This window comes from Centroberyx gerrardi, chromosome 8 (genome assembly GCF_048128805.1).
Source record: "Centroberyx gerrardi isolate f3 chromosome 8, fCenGer3.hap1.cur.20231027, whole genome shotgun sequence".
In the NCBI taxonomy this organism is placed as follows: domain Eukaryota; kingdom Metazoa; phylum Chordata; class Actinopteri; order Beryciformes; family Berycidae; genus Centroberyx; species Centroberyx gerrardi.
Genome location: NC_136004.1, coordinates 14,181,279 through 14,203,078, shown reverse-complemented (window position 1 = coordinate 14,203,078; position 21,800 = coordinate 14,181,279). Strand labels below are relative to the sequence as shown.

General features: G+C 46.9%; 1 protein-coding gene across 1 annotated transcript in view; it reads right to left on the bottom strand.

The window, feature by feature from the left end:
• Positions 1–912: 912 nt before the first annotated feature.
• The window catches only part of arb2a (ARB2 cotranscriptional regulator A), a 155,279-nt gene continuing 134,391 nt past the window's right edge, over positions 913–21,800 (bottom strand). The window contains exon 11 of the mRNA XM_071927504.2: positions 913–1,070. Coding sequence (XP_071783605.1) covers positions 913–1,070 — 158 coding nt within the window. The remainder of the gene's footprint in view (positions 1,071–21,800) is intronic.

Below are 21,800 nucleotides of genomic sequence, written 5' to 3'. Positions count from 1 at the left end.
ACCACAGTTTACACACAGCTGAATGAGAGAAGTCAGGTTTTAAAAGACTGACTGCATGTGCGGAGGAGTTAGAGAGCGAAGAAGCAGCCATAAAAACATAAAACACATAAAAACACCCTTTGTTAAAAAAAAATTTGCTGACCAGTTAACAGAGTGTGTTTACTCTTGTTAAAAACATTTGTGGTGGGCAAGGGCTGAAAAAAAAAATAAATAAAAAAAGAAGATGGGTAAAGAGTAGGAAGAAACTCTATCAAACCATAGCAATAGATATCATATGTGAGCGTATATGGGCTGATTTAGGGGTAAACAGTCCCGGCTTTAGGACCAGGGGGGAGGGGGGGGGGGGGGAGGGAGAGGCTGAGCGGTGCGGACTGGAGGGCTGGCGGGGCATTAGCTCAGTTCAGGCCGGTGTCAGGACAATTAGAGGTGCACCACAGCGCACTGTGCACAGCGCCTGTCAGCCTTAATCTCTGCTGCCGCGGCCCGTACCCGCAGCCAGGCCACAGCCCACGGGAAGCGCTAACACTCGGGCCCATATTGCTTTGACAGTTGCACTCATCTAGAAGTAATGCAAAACGTTATTGTGATGTATACACGGTGACCCCGCACTCTTGTCTCTTACGACAACAACGCTGTGTTGTGTGTGCGGGGCGGGAGATAGCGGAAGGCCGGAAGGGAGAAATGACACTCGGGGGGGGGGGGGGGGGGGGAGAGGAGAGAGAGAGAGAGCGAGGAAGGAAAAGATGGAGGAAGTGAGAGAGGGATGGAGGGAGAGAGGGAGGGAAAAGAAGAAAAAAAAAGCGGAGAGGATCTGGAACCTTAGCCTCCCTTTCCGCAGCTCCCCCCTCCTGATCCCTCGGTCCCCCCCCCCCCCTTTTCCTCCTCTTGCTCCAAGTCATTGTAGTTGCTCCTCTACAAGTCTTGGTGTTTGTTTTTGAGGGAGCTGCTGCGTGTGGTGACCGTGTTGGAGGTCTCCGCCTCCTCGTCCTCCTCCGCTGCCAGGGCCTCACCGAAGAACCTAAAGATGGAGTTGAAGCTCGTCCAGGAGGTCAGCTCATGCCTCTCTGTGCCTGCATGTAAAAGATACGCACACACACACGCACACACACACACACACACACACACACACAAACATGAGCACGAAGAGAGTCAGTGTGAGGGTTCACAAAACATTCACTTGCTGTAAGGCTGCAGGGAAAGACAAACTGCACTGAATCATGTACACACAGTCTGGCAACATAAAAGGTGGAAATAAATAATCCCCATTAGATGAGATATTTAGTCTCTAAGGGCTCGCCACTCCCACAATGCAATGCATCGCCCTCCGCAAGCCTTGGGCCTTATGCATGAGAGCCATGACAGCCTATGACCTATTAGTCCAATGGGACGGCCTTAATATGTTATCCAAGTGGATACCTGATAATCAACACCACTCCACGTCCCTCTTTCCATCTCAGGCCTTCCAACCGAATGAGAGTTATGCACAATGGGCGCACTAAGCGAAACCAGTGGAGCGGTAGTCATTCATTCTAAAGGGCTGATTGAGAAAAGGCAAGACAGAAGCCGGGGAGAGGTAGCTGGTGAGCGTATCAGGTGGTCCGGGGGCGGCGGGGGGGAGGGAGGTGGGAGTGCTGGGTTTCCCTCCGGCCTCCTCCGGGTTAGCCAGTTCCCAAGTTGGGGTCACACTGGAGCCTGAAATCTGGTACACACGCCTCGGGTTCCTCTCAGCCTCCGAGGTCAAGGTATCACTGGCCAGCTTTTTTGGTTGGATGGCTCGCGAACTCGCTGGCCGCTTGTTTCTCCTGCGCCCGCTAGCCCCGCCGCAGACCGCCTCGGCTCGGCGGCGGAGCGCCGGAGATGAAGACAGCTCATGGCCGCAGCTGCTGCCCGTCTTGTCTCTGCTGCTGCTCGCCAACCATTCAGCGAGAGCGCTAACAGATAATGGCTTGTTTCTCCCCGCTGCTGGCTAGCGGCTCAGCTGCTTAGCAACACAACTGTAACTGGACTTGAGAAGCCGTACTGAGGTGCCCTCTTGCCTCCCGGAGGGGGAATAGATTTGCCGAGAGATGATATTAAGAGTTTGATCCCTTGATACACGAGTACAGTGTCTGAGGGAATTTACATGTGTTTACAGACAGGGGGATCAGTGAATATGAGGAGAGGCAGTCTGTACTTGACTGAATATACAGTACTCAGTTTTTCTTTTTTAATCTATTTGCGCACTTACCGGTTTGTAAGATGAGAAAATTTAAATAGGTCCCCACATTATTCTGGGGAACATTAATAAAAAGGGTAAGCTTACTCAAGAGTCAAAATCAGTAAGGGTAATGAGAAAACAGAATGTTAAAACGTGGGTCCCCATAGTAAAAGGTTGAAAACCACTAATCTAGGATATCCACATACACTGTATTACATACTGAACAGTTTCTATGCCACTTGACTAGACAAGGCTACTCTTTTGAACGGGTTAAATCGTCTGTATATTAAAACGGCCTCTTCACACTTCTTCAATACATTTCTCTTTCCCTCCTCCTTTCCTCCCGTCTCCCCTCTGTACATGGGAACGGCTATAAAGAGCTAGACTCGAAGGCCGCAGGGATACAATTAAGAAGCACCTTAAAGGCTCTCTCACCATAGACAGGCCTCTGATGACCACTGTATTGACCCCATGTTTATTAGATTGACCCCTGCCTGGACGCATTAATGGAGATGGTGTGCGTGCATGTGTGTGTGTATGGTGGATAGGGGGTAAGTGTGGGGTCTGGGGCTGGGAGTGGACTTGGGTTCTGTTCTGTCCACGTTTGTGTGCGTGTGTATAGTTGTGTGTGTGTGTGTATGTACGGAGTCCCTCGATCACTTTGGCACAGCGGACTGCGGTGCACGCTATAGCAAGCAGACTGCAGTCAGTGCCTTGGGTCAAATTTACTGGCCTGGCAATCATGGGAGTCAATAACCCAGCACTCTCAGTCACTCCGCTACCTGTGTAGAGCTCAACATAACACCCACCTCTGGAAAACAAAGACACAGCCCTCTCACACCTCTAATCTATCATTTATATCCAATTTGAGGCACAGTGATCTCTTTCCACCTCCTCCTCCTCCTCCACCTCCTCCTTTTTCCCCTTCTCATCCGTCTCTCCCTCACTAGTGTTTTTACTTCTCTTTTGTCCTTTTTTTCCCCCGCAGAAGCGATCAATGCCGCAGCGCTCTCTCGTTCACCCCGAACTGGCGGTGAACTCCTCCGGAACGCCGCCAGCCTCTCCGCCCTATCCCATCGCAGTCCGGGGTCACCAGGGGGGCGTCTCTGTGCCAATATGCAGATGAGCCTGTGCCCCTCCAATGACTCCGGTTTGAAGCCCCGCCCCCCCTCTGTACGGTAGGGGCTTTGAGATGACGCCCACCACTGCCCCCCCCAAACACACACACACACATGCAGAGGCATAAACCCACTCTCACACACGCTTAAATAGGCCTTTAACAGCCTTCGTCCACTCTTGCTTTAATTGGCAAAGTGTGTCGAACCTAATGGATGTTGTCAGAGCTGTGATGTGACCGCTGATTTAGAGGAGGAACCCCAATGACCAGGCTTCACTAGCCACTAAAGACATGGAGAAAGGGAAAGAGGGGGAGAGAGAGAGAGAGAAAGAGAGAGAATTACCTCAGCTATGCCACAAATCAAAGTAATATCTTTCAAAGATGTAGGGATCGATGAGGTGTCATCTGGCTGTATCTTGTGTGTAAAGTGAAGCCATAAACAGCCAGTGAGTACTTCCTTCTCCTCAGTTTTAGTCCCTTACTGAAAAAGTTTTTCTACTGATAGGCACTTTTTTTTTTTTACGAGCCATTGATTCCATGTATTGTTAAAACAAGATATGACATACGAAGAGCGCTTCCACTTTAATTAGTCCAGTGATGACTTGCACCGTGTATTTAGTTGATCTGACTTTGAAAAGAAAGTACCCTATGTATTTAATGTGTGCTTTGTTAAGCTATGAATAAATTAAATTGCAAATGACTATATATTTAATGTGTGCTTTGTTAACTATGAATCAATTAAGTTGCATGTGCTAATTTTAACACAAAGTCCATTGTAATTGTATTAATCTAATAAAGTTTATTGTAAATGCAATAATGTTGTAATTTATTGTAAAAGTAATGATGTTACTGTGACCTCTTTCATTAAACTGGGATATCACCATGGGAAATATGGAGAAAAATTTCTCTTTACTTTCAAAATGTGTTTACTGTTGGCATCAATGTTAAACAAATGACAAGCTCACCTTAAAAGCTAAATAGAGAGCTAAAAGGTTGGCGGCTGCAACCTTGAGGTGAGGTAACACAACACACACACACACACACACACACACACACACACACACAGGTAAGACTAGGTGGAGACAAGCCCTGTGGTGTAACCTCCCTTTCCCTGCTCTCTGCTCTGCCCTCGGTCCCGGCTCCTAACCTTCAGCCCGGTGTTTGACCATTCTGTGTGTGTTGTCAGAGTCCGCGCAGCCTGTCTCATTATGTGACAGGCAGAGGAGTGTATTTGATCCTGGATGTTTAGCCTCCTCCTCTCTGTCACAGCCACTGGAGCCCTCTCAGGGTAATTGACTGACTGTTTGATCTGCCTCTGACTCTACACTGGTACAAGATGCCGACACACACACACACACACACACACACGTGCAAACACACTCACCACTTTCAGGCATCTACTCATGTATGGCACTCACTCACACACGTGGCGCTTACCCACTAACATATACCCCCCCCCCAAAAACACAAGCACACAAACACCAAACACACCCAACACCCACCCACTCTCACACACATGCCCACACACGCACACACATGCACACACACACACACACACACACACACACAGTTGTTATCATTTGTGTGCAGCGAGGTACGGGAACAGAGGAGGAGTGTTTTGAGCTGTTAAAAAGGAAACTCCTCCATAGCTATGGGCCATGCTTTCTTCCCTCTGCACCAAACGCTGCATGCTGTTACAAATGGTAATCGGCTCTGATAGTCACAAATTTCAAAACAAACGCTAGGTGACTGAAAAGCCAAAGTGACGCCCCGAGTGATACTCTGACAGAAAGACCGAATCAAAGCATGCCGACTATAATTAGGTTCCATCTGGGCTACATTATTTAAAGCCGCACCAGTTAATTGCTTGTGTACAAATGGCCTATTTTATTGGAATCAAACTCTTTTTTTGTGATTCGTAATTACATTGATGTGAAAGGGGCCATATCTCTTTGCTTCATTTATTATAGAAATACATATTCAAATTATTATCTAGACTTTAGGGTGAGGGAAATGTAAAGTGATGATACTCTTTTTGAGATAATTGATTTTTTTTTTTTAACAATTATGAAAGCTTAAACAAAGATATTGACATTTGGGTTAAACATTTAATGAGCCTCAATTTAAAAAAAAAAAAACCAAAACAAAAAAACAAATAGATAAACAATGATACAATCATGAAGTGAAAATTACGAAAACAAAATAACCTACAGGAATGACATCACACGACACTACTGCATGCAGGAACAAACATTTTCTCATTTCCTCTTGTCAAACTTTTCATCAAAAATCTAACACAAACAGTGCATTTTCTTATCGATTTCCTATCGATGGTAACCTAAGCTGTTGTTTTATCTCGATGTGAGGCAGAACACGGCGCGGTGCGGTGTGGTGCGGGGCCGGCCGGCTGTAACCCTAGCCGGGCTGCTGTTTGTGGAAACTATCTGTTGCATGGATCAGCGGTGGGGAATCGCTATCTGTATCCTGGTTGTCAGACGATCGGATTTCCGCCGCTGACACTCTCTGATATTAGATGATCTGCCGTGGTGTGTGGGGGTATATGTGCACGGTGTGTGTGCAGATGTGTGTGGTTGTCTGTATGAAACGCACACAGTTATGCGTCTCGTCTTCTTGCACGCCCACTGAGCGCAGGTCAAGAATGCCATTTTGTCCCACGTGGCCGTCTGTCGAGGCGGGCGGGACGTGTCGCCACTGGAGACGAGGTCAAACAGAGCCCAAGCAGGTGACAGCCGGTCAGCCGCGCTGCCAAAGCAACACTGTCCTCCGCAACAGAACATGGACACGTTGTCCTCAGTCAAAAAGCTAATTAAATCTAAATTTACCACCCCCTCCTCCATCCCCGCTCAGGGTGAAGGCGTCCATGTCAAACAACAGACAGTGTAACGTAGGTGTAATCTGGCTTTGTTTATGCTACGCTATGCGTCTTCATTTTTAATCAAATCAATATGGTACTACATAAGCCTTTTCACATCCACGCAAGCAGGAAACACACACATGCGCACACACTCACACAAGGAATACAACACACACACACCGACAAATTACTCAAAACGGGGCGCATTTCATCAAAACAGCAATACCACTGCTGCCTCTTAAATGCAATTCATTTTTAATGCTTGTCGGTAAGTGGGGTCTTCATGGTGGTGTCTGTTATTCCCCCCTATCTCCCTCGAACTGCTTTTAATTACTTTGCTTATTATTGTGTGTTGTTGTTAGACAAAAACAAGGCAGAACTCATTACACATCCAGAGATGAGGAACCTGAATGACTAGCTACAGGGGCCGCTGAGGGGACTTGGTATTTACTTAGAATAAAATACAGATAGAGAGAGAGAGAGAGAGAGAAAATAGAGAGAAAGCCCACAGAGGGGAGAATATCACATTAACTTGTTGTAATCATCACCCGATGTACTTTACTTTCCATATCATGATTCCAACCATAGAAGAGTAAAACTTGTGAGAACAAGGGTTCAACATAAAAGACAACCCAGCACTTTACCTCTCTCTCTGTTCCTCCACTCTCTCCTTCAGTTCCCTCCCTCCATCTTTCCTTCCCCACTCGTCGCCTCCCTAGCCAGACACTGAGACTGCACTGAGTGCTTTTTTATTTTAACATGAATGAATGGCCTTGGCCGTCATAAAGGACCCTCGCTTTTATAGACTTGGAGCGGAGTATTTACAAGATAACCCCGGTCCAAGGACAGCGCAGGCTATTCGATACCAGTGTCAGACTCTCCCCTCTCCTCTTCAGTAAAAATCGAAAGCCCAAACATGCCCTCGCCCGCGACAGCACCTCTCAATGTCAGTTGTTTTACTCTCCTCTAGCGAAATGGGATGATACACTTTGGAGAAATAGGAGAGACAGCTGAATGTGGCATTTAACAGAGGCATCAGTTGCACCTTTTCACATTTACTTCTCATCACAATTGAATAATAATTGAGATGAAAGAACGGAGGCTCTTAAAACACTACATTCAGATTAAAGATTCAAGATTGAATATTTTATATATATATATATAAATCAGGTTGTTAAGAATTTGTGTGCTCAGGAAAGACACAAGACACAACATCAGGTACACATACACATATACACCCATACAACACACATTACTATGTACAACAAAATCAATTAATAAGTAAATTATATAAAAATGTTTGAATGAAAAAATGGCGTTAAAATCATTACAAAACTAATTTAATCTCTTTGAATAAAAAAAGTTTTGCTTTTCTGTCTGTCAAAAGAAAAAGACACTGTTTTACCAGAGAGCTATTGGGCAACACTCAACTATTTTAGACAAGGCTACAGGACAAAAAGAAATTAAAAAGGCTTTATCAAATGAATGATAAAAACTACATAAAATCATTTCATCAAAAGCCAAGTAAAACCCAAAAGAGAATTTGAAATTCCAGTATGAATACAAAGTTTGGTCATGATTATAGCAAATCCAAAAGTGAGTAAGGGGATTCTTTATTTTTGTAAATTTTCATCAAATTCTAGGCCATGCCATGTGGCATCTATTCAACCACATTGAGAAAACGGATAATTACGAGAATACCTTTGTAATAGAAAGAGCCCTGAATCGGTTTGGATAACAATACATGCCCACTTCAATTATCGGTTCAATAACACAAGTTATGCTATTCCTTTTTCCTTACACACAATTCTAATCTTGTTTCTAGTGGCAGACCCTTACTCCAGCATTATGGGGAACAAATGTTCCCTCTAGCATGTCCAAAACTCATTGACATTTTTTGTTACATACATGCATAAGGTATGTGTTTGTACCTGTTATTTATGTGTGTGTGTGTGTGTGTGTGAGAAAGAGAAAGAATGTGTGTGTGTGCGTGTGTGTGTGTGTGAGAGAGAGAGAGAGAGAGAGAGAGAGAGAGAGTGTTGAGTGAGAGAGTGAGTGTGCGTACACATGTATGTGTACGGAGGGGCCTTGTTGCGAGTGCCACCCAGACATTAGCACTGTAAACAGTGCAGGCCTCCTTCCCTGTCCAGGCCCTTTGTTCCATCTGCACCACCATTGGTTGGGATTTAAATGGCAAACACTCGGGGGCTGCTAGCTCGCCTGACACGGTTTTGTTTTTGGCCTATTGAGGGGCAATGGAGAGCTTCTGTTTCTATGCCCAGGCCCAGTGTGTCTCAAAAGCAGCATGGCTGAAAAGAGAGGCCCCCACAAAGACTGTCCATTAGTGGAGGCACTGCATGCACACGTACACGTGCACTCGCATGGGCACAAGCATGCACGCACTCACACCCACACACACACATACACACGATGCCTGGTCAAGGGTCAGGACAGACAACCTTGCCAAGCACACTGGTGGAGACAGAGCATGCGCACATTTTCACACATACATGCGCTCACACACACACACACACACACACACACACTGACAGTCTATATAACCAAATCCAAGCCAACCTACATACTCGCTACACCACTTCACTACAATACACTCACTCCTCACTCACACAAACACACAACCTCTGCTCCACTTCAGCACAATGAGGTCTGGAACATACACGGCCACACACACACACACACTCTCCCTCACACCTTCAGGACAATACCAGGCATACAAAAACACACACACACACACACACACACCTCTACAATATCACAGACATACACACATCACTCAGTCACAAAAGAGGTGGAGGGGGAGAGAGGGGTAAGAGAGGGCCCCTTGCACCTGTAAGAAAGACAGACCGCATTCAGAATCAATGGCCACATAATAGACAGCCTTGAGTGTGAGAACCCCCATCCACACAAGGCCAGGGTGATCCCACACACCTTACATATAGCCCTCCTTCAGTTACCAGGCTCCATAAGCTTTTATGGAAGGCCGTAGCACAACCACTAACACCACAGAGGACAAGCTTTGTCCAATGCAGAGCATAACTGCTAAGCATCTTAAAGCCATTACACACTGGCAACATGATGAGGCAATGTGCACTGCCAATATTTTTTTTCACTATTTTCCCACTACTTTTGTTCCTTATAGTCCACTGTATGGATGTGTGTCATCTGGCTGTAAACTCAGTGCTGCCCTCATTGCTTTCATTGTTTACAATGGGAAAAAAATGCACTGTTGCATGTTCTTGACAACGCTGAGAGCTGAGTTTGCGTTTAATACAAAAAGCATGAAGTGGTTTTGATAGCCCAACAGCAACAGCAGTCATGACCAGTACTTCCCCTAAACATGTTTAGCACTACTAGCTAAAAAAAAGAGGGGAACAGTGGACACAGATGATTGGTATCGAACACCATGATTTTTATCTGCCAAACTCCCAATACATCTACATTACCACAAAGCCGCTGCACATGTACCGTCACCTCAGGACATGAGGAGCCCTCCTTGAACAGGAGTGCAAATGGACAAACTAGTGGAGTGGAAGACAAATGAAGACAGTGAGCTGCTTGCACTTTAAATTCACAGACACAGACCATGCTGAATTGACAGCGCAGGCAAGAATAAACACACAGACACAGACACAGACACAGACGCACGCACACACACTCAGAGGCTTGTGGGTGTCTTAGGTGAGATGGCACGTTAAGAGACAGTGAGCACGTTCCCACACTTTACCCCAACAGATTTCCACTGGGGCCCAACCAGCAACAATTAAAACACCACTCGCCTGTCTAGCACTTCTCACAGCTTAGCATCTCCCAAGTGCAGAGGGCACGCACACACACAGACACACACACACACACACGTTGACTCTCAGAAGCACAAAATTTATATCTGCATAGCCTACTGCGTCATGTGAGTTCACGGTCATTGACAGTGTTCACATTCACACACATACACACACAAAGAAGAGTGGGCTTAGAGAAGTTGAACAATTTACTGAGAGGGAAGAAACTGAAGGACATTTTCTGGTCACCTGACAAAAATGCATAGTTGAACAACATGTAATGCCCTACATAGTATGATTTCCACACAGTTGCAGACTAATAAGAGTCTATCAAGATTGACATTTAACATCTAAATCCAGCAGCAGAATGCTCAGACATACCCACACACACACACATACACACACACACACACACACACAGAGGTCACTGTGAGATCTACATACATACATACACACACACACACACACACCTGCTAATGTATAGTGCCACTTGTCACATGACCTTGTGATCCCATGCATTGTAACAGCTATGGAGGGAGTGAGGGAGTATGTGTGTGTGTGTGTGTGTGTGTGTTGGGGGGGTGAAGAGAAGAGAGCAGAGGAGAGGAGAGTTGTGGAAAGGAGAGAAAAAGCAAGGGGGGAAAGGAAGAGAGGTAGAGGAGTTGAGAGGAGGATAGAGGGGGGAAACGGGAGAGGAGAGGAGAGGAGAGAGGTCAGGTGGGGGAGGAGTGGGCCAGGGGTGGAGATAGCAGAGAGTGGGTGTTGAGGGCGGGGCAGGTCTGAAATAGATCACTTAAGGGAACAAAGTGTAATTAATGGGTCGCCACAGATAAGAGGGCTCTGTCCCTATCTGGGAATGTGCTAATGGAGTTGACACACACTCAACAAGAACAGTGGACGACCCCTCTGTGCATGTGTGCATGTGTGTATGTGTGTGTGTGTGTGCGTGCACTGGCAGGCGCATGTGTTTTCAGGACACACAGTGGATAAATAGTGGGAGGAGGAGACTGCTAAGGTGACAGGTTAACATGGCTTCCTCCATGACGAAGATCTGCCATCCCTGCAATCAGAGGAAACCACCAGGAAAGACACACACACACACACACACACACACACACACACACACACACACACACACACACACACAAGGCTTCCCTGCTACACACAACCAACCGTAACACACAAACACTCCGGCCAGCCCGACTCACGTAGACGTTCCGCCTCACATCAAAACATGAGTGATGTTATTACACTTGGCCAGCCGGCACGCCTTCAGACGTGGGGATGTGGTTGTTTACGGAGAGATGGAGGAGGAGGAAGCCGCCTGGTCAAGAGAGGGTCAGACCTGAAGTGGGCTAAGAGAAGCAAACTGACACAAACCTCTCCTCAAACTTCCTGCCTGCGTGTGTCTCTGCGTCAGGGGAACCCGGCTGGAGCCAAGGGGCCTGCGCATGTGTATATACAGTATGTGTGTGTTTGTGTGTGTGTGTTGGGTAAATCTCTTGGGTTTGGAGACTGGGTTAGGGGGGGGTTGGGGGAGGGTTTGCAGGCGCCCACGTGCGCTGGGACAGTGAGATGGCCTAGTGATGGACAGGGCTGGACAGGGAGGATTTCCCCTGTTTGTTTGAGAGTGGAGCGGCCGCGTCACACACACACAGCAGGAGAAGTCTGTCTCCGCGATGGATTTCTTTGACTCTTGTGTGTGTGTGTGTGTGTGTGTGTCTGTGGCATGAGGGGAGTAGGTCAGGCATCTGGCAGTTGTTGGTTTGTGTGTGCGCATGTGTGTGTCTGTGTGTGTGTGTCTCTCAGGGTCACAGACCCCGGGGCCATCCACTTCAGTCTGGTTCGGTCTGACAAGCCAAGGCCACATTAACACACCGCATGACTTAATAATACTGAGACCTCTAGCTTAGTGCTGCAGATACAAGGCTCAGACGGGTGAATAATCAAACAAACCAAACACATATCTTACATCTTTATGGAAATGAACTACTTAATACCATTACAGTCACCTTGACAAGTCACTAAATATCAAATGAAGGAAGTGTAACAGTCCTTAAACACAAGGACATGACCTCGACAATAGCATGCTGTGTACGGTGCTCTAGGTGAATCTTAAATCTTGCCTTGTGTGTGCAACGGGTGCAGACAGTGTGCAGGTCTGTAGCAGAGTGTATGTGTGTCCACAGGAGCCTGGAAAGTGTGCTTGTGTGTGTGTGTGTGTGTGTTTGTGTGTGTGATAGTAGCGTCAGGGGGCTAAATGGGGAGAGACGAGACTCTGATCTGTCAGGACAAGGGGAGAACAGCTTCAAAGACTCAACATCAACCCCTCTCTCTCTCTCTCTCTCTCTCTCTCTCTCTCTCTCTCTCTCTCTCTCTCTCTCTCTCTCTCACACACACACACACACACACACACTGACGGACAGTCCATTGCTCCCAGCATATCTCTACTTTGTCCTTGGACTGTCTGAATACCACTGGAGGCGAGCATGATTTGAGAGAGCAAGTGGGAACAAGAGAGAGGGAGACGGAGAGAGAGGAAGAAAGAGGAGAATGATAGAGGGAAGGAGAGGGAGAGAAAAGAGGCGCCCCTCAATGACATCTAAAGAGATAACTCACTCTCCAGAGCTTCTTTTCTCCTGCTATCACTTTCCCAGGCAGCGCTCCTTCGACATAAGGCCTCAAGTGTGTGCGTGTGTGTCTTAGGTTTGCCTGTGTGCATGTGTGTGTACGAATGAGTGACAGTAGAGTATGTGGGAATACAGCGTACGTGAAGGTGAGCAAGGCAAAAGATTTATGAATCTCAATGAGATGATCTAAAGAGCTATCAAGCGCATTGATGTGAATACTGAATAAAGCACATTGTATACATTTCCAAACAAAAAAACAGTGTTGTGCTTGGTCAGATACTCATGGTTGTCTGCAAATATGGTTGAAATTCTGATCAACAAAAAAAAAAAAAGGAGATGCGTTAATATGCACTGGTTATATCATACATTTACCTGTGATATTGGTTTTTAATTGTATAAAGTTGAAAGTTGATAATGCTTAAGTATGCTAAAGTACTATATGTACTATATTTATGTCAGAATCATTTTGCTGTGAATCTGCACTCAGATGGCTGCTTGAGAAATGATGTTCATAACACAACACAAACAACAGCTGGCATGTCTCTTGATTGAAAGTTAACTTTGGGAAAACAAAGCGTCAGGCCAGCGGCGGGTCACCACGATGTAGAAAACACCCAAACAAAACGGCAGGAAAACACAAAAGTGGTCCGCTGCTGCCGTTGTCGTCGGAAACGCTCCCCTTTGTAGGCGCAGACAAACTGTGGGGAAGAGTTAACCTTTTGATAAGCTGCTTCGAGCCCCAGCTGTATGCATTTTTCATCGAAATGTGTGAGTCAGAAAGAGAATAATTATCTCTTCTCGCTCCGTGGAGAGGCGAGGGGTTGAAGCCCCCAGTCTGGTCTCCACAAACTAACTAACTCCTGAAACGAAGCGATGCTGATGAGCACAGAGAGAGACTGTGCTATGCTAATTCATAACCCAAAAATAAAGGAAACGCACACTGTCAAACTTGCATGCATAAGCATGCTGGCAGGCGCACACGGAAGCATACACATGCAACTAAATTGCTGGATGTGTGAGAACGTTCCACTCACTTAATTACGGACCCTAACCTTCACCCTAACCAATAAATGCTTAATTCTAACATGTAACTTCACTTTAATCTAACTCTGATAATAATACTAACCCAAAAACTTACACCGGTCTTGAAAAAATGTCCTTGCTTTGGAAGATTTTCATCATCAGTAAAAGAACAAACATGCATGCACACACACACAAACACACACACACACACACACACACACACACACACAGACACACACACAGTTGAGCAGTGTCTGCCACACAGGGCAAGGTCATTGATCCCCGCTCCATAGTGAAGTCCTTGCCATGATCACCTCTGGAGGAGACACTATCTACACCCACCCTGGCGCACAGACACACACACATACACACAAACCAGGGCACCCACCCCAACAGGGCTTAAGACCTTTATCTGACAGCATCAGCTAACACCAGATACACACACAGTCTTGTCCTGACCCTGCAGCACTTCAAGATTAATCAAAATTGCAGTTGGGATCAGAGGTGTGGGTACAACGGGCAGACAGAGTCGTTCATTTTGCGAGCATGTGCATCTGTGTGTGTGTGTCTGTGTGTGTGTTTGTGCGGCGGGGTGGACGACACACAGTCAGAGATTGAGGGAGGGGAGGTCAGAGGAGGCACTCACCCTCTCAATCCTCCACTATTGACTTCTGAGCGGAGAGACGGGGCCGAGCGGTCAACGGCAAATAGAATAAACTGATCAATAACCTCGCACTTGTCAGGAGGGACGAAGGCACCTTTAAAAAAAACACAGCAGCCAAACTTGAACTATGCAGGAGGGGAACATTGATCAAATCATGTATCGCCCTGCCAGCCCGCTCACCCCGTTTTGTCCTCCATCCATGACGCGTGGAACGCTACTTCTCAATAACACTGTGGGAGAGGGCTTAGAGAGAGAGAGAGAGAGAGAGAGAGAGAGAGAGAGAGAGAGGAGAGAGAGAGAGAGAGAAAGGGGGGCGGAGAGAGAGTTTTTCTGTGTCTGTGTGTCCTGCGACTAGCATGTTGACTTTAATCTCATAATTCTAGCATGAATGCGCAGCGTTTGATTCACGTGAGAGGTGGTGAGAGGAGGTGACATAGTCCTGCCACGCCGTTTCAACGAGGAGAAGCCGCAAAACCAACCAGCTGAGGCGAGTGGCGAATTACCGCGACGTTAAAAAAGAGATAAATGAAACATTAGGGGGAAAAAAAACGTCTCGTTCAAACTTAATAAAAGAGTCTCACTGAAGAGTGTGTGTTTGTATGTGTGTGTGTTGGAGGTGGCTGGGCGCGGGGAGGTAGGGGATGGAGAAAAGGGAAAAGAGAGAAGAACGGGGTAAAGAAGAGAGTGGGATTGGGGGACTGAGGGAAAAGGGGAAGAAAGCGTCAGAGTGAGAGCGGCGGAAAAAGAAGGGCGGGAAGGAAGAAAGGAGAGGAGAAAAACTACCCTCTGTCATAATTTAAACGAGCCGTGGTCTCCCAACGCTCTGTTTACAATGTATAATTTATGCCTCCCAGTTCAAACACAGCTTTATCTGCACTCAGCTGCTAAGTGATATGATTTCACTTTTTATAGCAGCTCCCCCCCCCCTCCCCTCCAACCCCCGCTCCCACCCCCCCCATCCCCCCCATCCCCATATCCCTCTGTAATGCAGGCTGGTGTGATTCTGCACGCCTCATGCACTGACTTTCAACTGTACAGCCCCCCGAGGGCTAAAGTAGCGTATTAAACCCCTCCCTAACCCCATCCTCTTCCCTCCCTTAAGCAAAACCGCAGCCCTAGACACACATACACATGCACACTTAAGCACACGCATGCTTCCGTGCGTGCACACACACACACACACACCCTATATGCTGCAAAAGGAGAAGCCTGCCTCATATTTTACAGCAGTTAAAGTTTCTTTCTGTATTTATTGCTGTGTTGGTGAGCAGTAATGTCCCATTTCACAGCAGTGGATTCTGACCTCTGATCAGAGCCTCTCTGATGACCCCATGGCTCTGCCCGAGTCGCACTAATACACCACTTAGGTTACACTGGTTTAACGGCACTTTTCATCTGCCCCTTCAACACTCACCCAGCAGTATACACACACACACGCACACATACACACACGTTATAGATATATATATCTCGTTGAACATAGTGCTGGGGGGACATTCTGGGTAATGTTTGGCGTCCTTACACACAGTGGTTGTCAAGGGTTACACCCTATAATAAAGGTAAATGGGTTACCGCAGTGTTCACCATGGTGATCAGTGCGGTGATGGCGTCACGGGTCAAGGATTCAGGCACTGAATATATAAACTGTGGTGCATTGTGGGAATGGGAGTTGGGAATGAGTTCTCATTACTAGGTTTAGTGGACACTGAGATACCACAGACCATGTGAAGTTAGTTTCTAATCTTAGTCAGATTAGAGAAGAATTAGTAAATAACTGTTGTACAAATGTAGCTTACTGATGACTGTATACTGTATATATTCAGTAATTTCAACTTGAGGATGTGTCTTCAAAATTATATCCCTTACATATTAGGTTAAATTTGACGTTTATGCATGTATGGTTTTTTATGTTTTACGTCCCTGATAGCAGGTTTTGCTTCAAATACATCAGAGCTTCATAATTACAAAAAAAAAAAAAAATCCAGCCTAAACTTGAAGAAAAAACCTACATTCAAAAAGACTTTGCTAACTAACCACAGACTCGGTGCGGATGAGGGCATCAAAAAACCCTTATTGAGTCGTAAAGTGTGACAATATGCTTTCGTATCTTACGTCTTCCTTATTGAACGATACTATGAACTCTGGTCTATCCTCATTACACCTTAATGTTACAGATCAATTTCTTTGACCTCTGCAAAGCATCACCTCTCTACTTCTCTTCTCCTCTGAACCCCTTCCTCTCTTCTTTCCCACCATTTCATCTATTCATCATACCGCTCCCCTCTCTCTTCCTCCAGCTTCCCTCTTTTTACTTATTCTCTGCCATCTCCTCCTCCTCTTCTTTCTCAGCTATCTGCCTACATAGTGTTTGCGCTAGCAGAAAATTCCCACTTCGTCTCCAGGGGGAACTGCGTTTTTCTCTGCTCCGCTCGTCTCTCGTTCTTCTCTTGTATGTTTTCCACGCTGGCAAAGCTTCCTCTTCCTGCATGCAGGAGGGAGCGTGCTCTGTCTGCGGCTGTCCCATAAGGGACCCTACAGTGTGATGTTACAATCTCCCCATCCAGGGGGATCCTCTCTCTTTCTCTCTCTCTCTCTCTGGCTGCTGTATCCTCTTCTCTCTCGCTCTCTCTCTCTCTCTCTCTCTCAGTGTAAGGCTTTCATGCCCTTATTTCTTTTCCTGTCTCTCTGACTACTTTATCCTCTTCTCCTCGCTCACTTTCTTAATCTGTTTATCTGACTTTCTTACCCCTCTGACACTCTCTCCCCTTACATGTTCTCTCTCTCTCTCTCTCTCTCTCTCTACCCCCACCAACACCACTCACACACGTAAAAATTATTCCTTTCTCCTGTATAATTTTCTGGTATTGACTGATCTGGTCTGGCAAAAAAAAAAAAGTCCCAAAAGTGCAAACCCCACCCGTCTTGCCATACAAAAAAAAGAAATAGAAAGAATTTAAATTCATAATTAGCTGAGCTCTTCAATGGAACTCCTGAGTGTCTGCTTGAAAACTCCATCCTCCAGCTTCCAGCCTCCAGTCCAGGGCCTGGTTTCCTAAAAGCATCTTCAAAATAAGACGGTCTTTGAGGCTCTTTTGCTTCTAATGGAACTGTGTGTGAAGCCTGGAGCGCAGCGGAGCCCGGAGCTCCAAGGCTCCACAAACCCGAGCCGTCAGCATACAGCCCCAAGCCTCCAGTCTCCAGGGTGGTGGCTGCTCTGCCTGTGTGTCGAGGTCCAAGTGTGACTGGCCAGCCAACAGACCAGGGACCCCCGCCATATGGCTAGGGGCTGTCCTGCTCCGGTGTCCCTGTTGGGCCACACTATGATGGGCCACCCCACAGGTCCTGAGCTGGGCATCGTGCCCTGTCACACACACACGCTGGCAGAGAAGGATAACACACACACATAGGCATGAATACATGCATGCAAGCGTGCAAACATGCATGGAAAAAAAGACCTTCTCACTCAGGAAAAGTCTCTTGAGTTGCTCTCTCAAACTCATGGGTGTCTCTCTCACTGATATTACGGGGAGCAGTGATTGAAATTGAAGTTAGTGTCACACTGTTGTCAGATGAGCTAAATGAAGTGGACAGTTGGCACTGATTAAATTAACCTCTAGCTCTACTTTACCTCTCCTTGACCAATCAAATCATACTGCCAAAACAGAACCAACATCAGGAAATGAGTCAGGTGCTTCCAAATGTTAAATGATAAATACATACATTTCTTAATCAAAATGGCACACAGAGCATCCAAACTGCCAAACAAAAGTCAAGGCATTGTTGTGATTCACTAGGATGCAACTCTGCAATGCATTGTCAGAGGCATAACTGTTTAAACTCCAGCTGAACTGAAATTCCCTTTAGGGTTCCACTGTTAATGCTATGCACATGTTTATTTTGAGATATTGTACGTTTTCTTTTTTAGATTCTTTTAATATTTCGTCTTTGCTAGAGAAAAGCAGAGAAAGTCAGGAAAGATGGGAACAAGAAGGAGGTTAACATGAGACATAGTTTGACAATGGGCTCAAACTCCTAACACTGTAACCACAGTTTTGTGCCTTAGTCCACTGTGTCACCAGGACATTTTGAGCTATAACATGTCTATATTGAGAGACACACTAAAACCTGAGATGCCATTTTAATGGCAGTGCCCTCACATCACCATTAAAATTTGGGATGTCTCAAGCCCCTCATTATTCCATATTTCCCTGTCAGCTAGCATGTCATATTTGGCATCACCCAGAAATTTGGAATCGCTCATTCAAAACTGAGTGCTGCAGATGGGAGCACAGCTTGGCTATGCTAATCACGTAATAGCGCCTATACATACACAGGAAAATACAGTATATACTCCAGGGACTTACACAGATATAAACAGAGTTTTAAAGGTTAAGAGAGATCTTCAATTTATAGAAACGGCAGAGCAATGCCTTGACTAGAAAAGATGAGGTGCTGTGTGGGTGAGATTCCCTTGACCTGCCATCTATGGACAAGGTCTCCGGTTAATTAAGTTTCTTGTACATCCAACTGCATGGCTATTGTGTTTGCAGTTCTCTTTGGAGATTAACACAGAGGCCTCTAAATCCACCTCACAATTTCATTTCTCAACATGATTTCTTTTCTCTTTTTTAAAGGTTTATATCAGCAATGTGATATGGGGGCGGGGGACGGTGTGCATGTGTGTGTTTGTACATGCACGCGCATACATGTGTGCATTTGAGCGTGCACGTGTATCTCTGTGCTTTTCAGTGTGCATTTGAGACTGGTCTGTGCAAAAGAGAGAGATAAAGCGAGAGGAGAGAGAGCGCAAGTCCTTTTCAGTGTGCATTGTGGCATGTCTGTGTGAAAGAGAGGGAGAGAAAAAGAGAGAGAGGTGTTAAACTGAAACACAGAGAATGGGATTCGGGTTAAAGCTAATTCACCTCTCTAAATATTGCTCTTGGCTGAGGAGGACACATTTGTCCATGGTGTTCTCATGCGGCCAGAGATGAACAGGGACATAAAGTGTCAGAACCTGATGCCAGTGTGATCAAGAGCAATCACAAGGTGAAGAGCTAGCTGACTGTCTGTCGGCACAAAAGCCGACTTTGACACGTCCGGGTAACACAATCCCTCAGTGTAAATGATGAGTACAGAGGGCATACAGTATAAGCATGTTGGTTACACACACTTTTGGCAGGCATATGCACACAAACATGCATACAGTCACATACACACACGTGCGTGCACAAACATGCACACACTTGTGTCCGCTGAGTGATTGGTACAGGATGTTTGTTTGGGTGGAACTTGAACCTGTCTGTGCCCTGGGGCCGTAGTCACGCAGGTGTTGGCGCACACACATAAGTGTATACACACACACAATCATATAGAAAGCGAGAACACCTGGACACCTGGGCTGGGCTGCACGGTGCTGTACTGAGCTGTCAGAGTCACAGGAGCTGTCACACACTCCGGGATGAAACTGACCCCGGAGCTGAGGGGGGCACACCTGTGCCATGGGAGGCCCCCTGTCTGTCTAGGACCCCCTCATAAAAACCCTCTCTCACACTGATTAACAAAGTCGCAGGCCTTTAATGGGCACTTACTGTCACTCACTGCTAATATTGGTAATAACAACGTCTCTCAGACTCAACTCAACAAAGGGGCAAAAGGGGCGGAAGAGACAAAGTGGGTTAGAGCGCGGCAGTATATTCAATATTATGTCCTGAATGAGAATTATCACGCATTTTATGTCTCTGTGCGCTAACTAGCCAGCCAGCTAGCTAGCTGCAGGCTGGTGGCCGTGGCTTTGGTAATACTGTCTAAGTCTGTGTGTCTTCGCAGGGCGGTACAGTGAGCAGCTTTGCACTTTACGCTCCTATGAGCAATCATCAAAGCCAATCACACGTACGCATGAGAGCCGAGTTCCTGGGTTCCTTGCTCGGTTGCCTGGCTGGGGGCAGTGTGTGTGTATGTGTGTGTGTGTGTGTGTGTGTGTGTGTGTGTGTGTGTTTCAAGGGATCAGGGCATTGTTTGATCATTGCCCAGTATTGTTTGGTCCAGCCATCAAAGGGCACTTTTACCTGTGTGCCCAGTAAGCGATGATGATGAGAGAGAGAAAGAGAGAGAGAGAGAGAGAGAAAGACAGACAGATAGAGAGTGAGAGGGATAAGTCACAGAGAGACAGAGCGAGACAGACAGAGATATGTAGAGGGAGTTTTGACACACAGCCACAACAAGAGACAGACAAATACAAAGCAACGGCAGACTGGCGAAGCTACAAACCCAGGCTGGGCAGTTCAGATGGGAGGGGGGGTGGTGGTGCGGAGAAGGGCGGGCAGTGGGCTTGTGGGTCCTGTCCTGCCCTCGACCTGCGAATGCTGGCACACCCTGTCCTGCTGCTGGCTAAATAAAGAGCCCCAGGGTGGGCCGGGCTGGGCGGCGGGAGTAACAGACACAGAGTCGGCATTACCCGGCTAATCTCATTAGGGAGGCAGCCCTGCCAAGCAGCCAGGGGTCAGCCAGAGTGCCACGTCACTCACCGCACCTTTGGCACTCCCCGTGACCCCCGGGCAGGTTTGGGCCGAGACTTATGGCCAGCCTGGGCGAGGGGCGGTGAGTGTGGTAAAGGTGGGCAGTAGGCAGCAAAGGTAGGCAGAGGGGTTAAATCGGATCGGCGGACTTTAGAGTCGGCGTAGCTTAGAGATCGGGGAGTGTCTGTATGCAGTAGGTTCAGATAGAGGTAGGAGAGGGGGGGGGGGTGTAGAGGGTGGGAGAGCAGAGACTGGATAAAGTATAAAAGAGAGAAGGGGACAAATACAGTGAAATAGATATAAAGCAAATGAGAGAGAAGCAGAGGGGGAGAGAGAGAGAGAGGCAAAGGATGGATAAGCAGCTTCTTCCACTGCAGCTTGGTTTAATGTATTTACAGGGGATTGCATCAGGGTGCTGTAGTTAAAAGGGCCATCGCCATCCAACAGGGTCATCTGCAGTGTGATGTGCCTCTCATAGAGGGGATGTGTGTCACTGAGCTCACACACATGCACATACACAAACACACACAGGGATAAAGTCACATACCCACAGAGACATTTACACATGTGCGCACACACACGCCTGCATGCACGTACACACACACGTACACGTGGTCACATCTCTTCCGAGAAAAATATGAGAAACCTACAGAGTGTCACAAACCCATGCCAATTCTTTCCCACGGAGCAGACCCTTCCTACCCTCCTCTCTCTCTCTCTGTCTGTCTCTCACACTCCTTCCCTCCCTCTGTGAACAGAGTTAAGAGCTGATATGATGACACTTTTAGCTCCAGCTCCCTGCGCTGGGTTGACATTCAGCAATATGGGCGGGGGAGGGGGTTTAGAGCCAAGGAGCACCTCAGTCCTGTCAGCGCCTTGGCTGCACGCTGCTCCCAGACAGGGTCAGACACGTTAGCTAAGGTTACCTGCACAGCGTGTCCAACACCGCCAACACCGCCCACTGTGGAAACCGAACCACCAT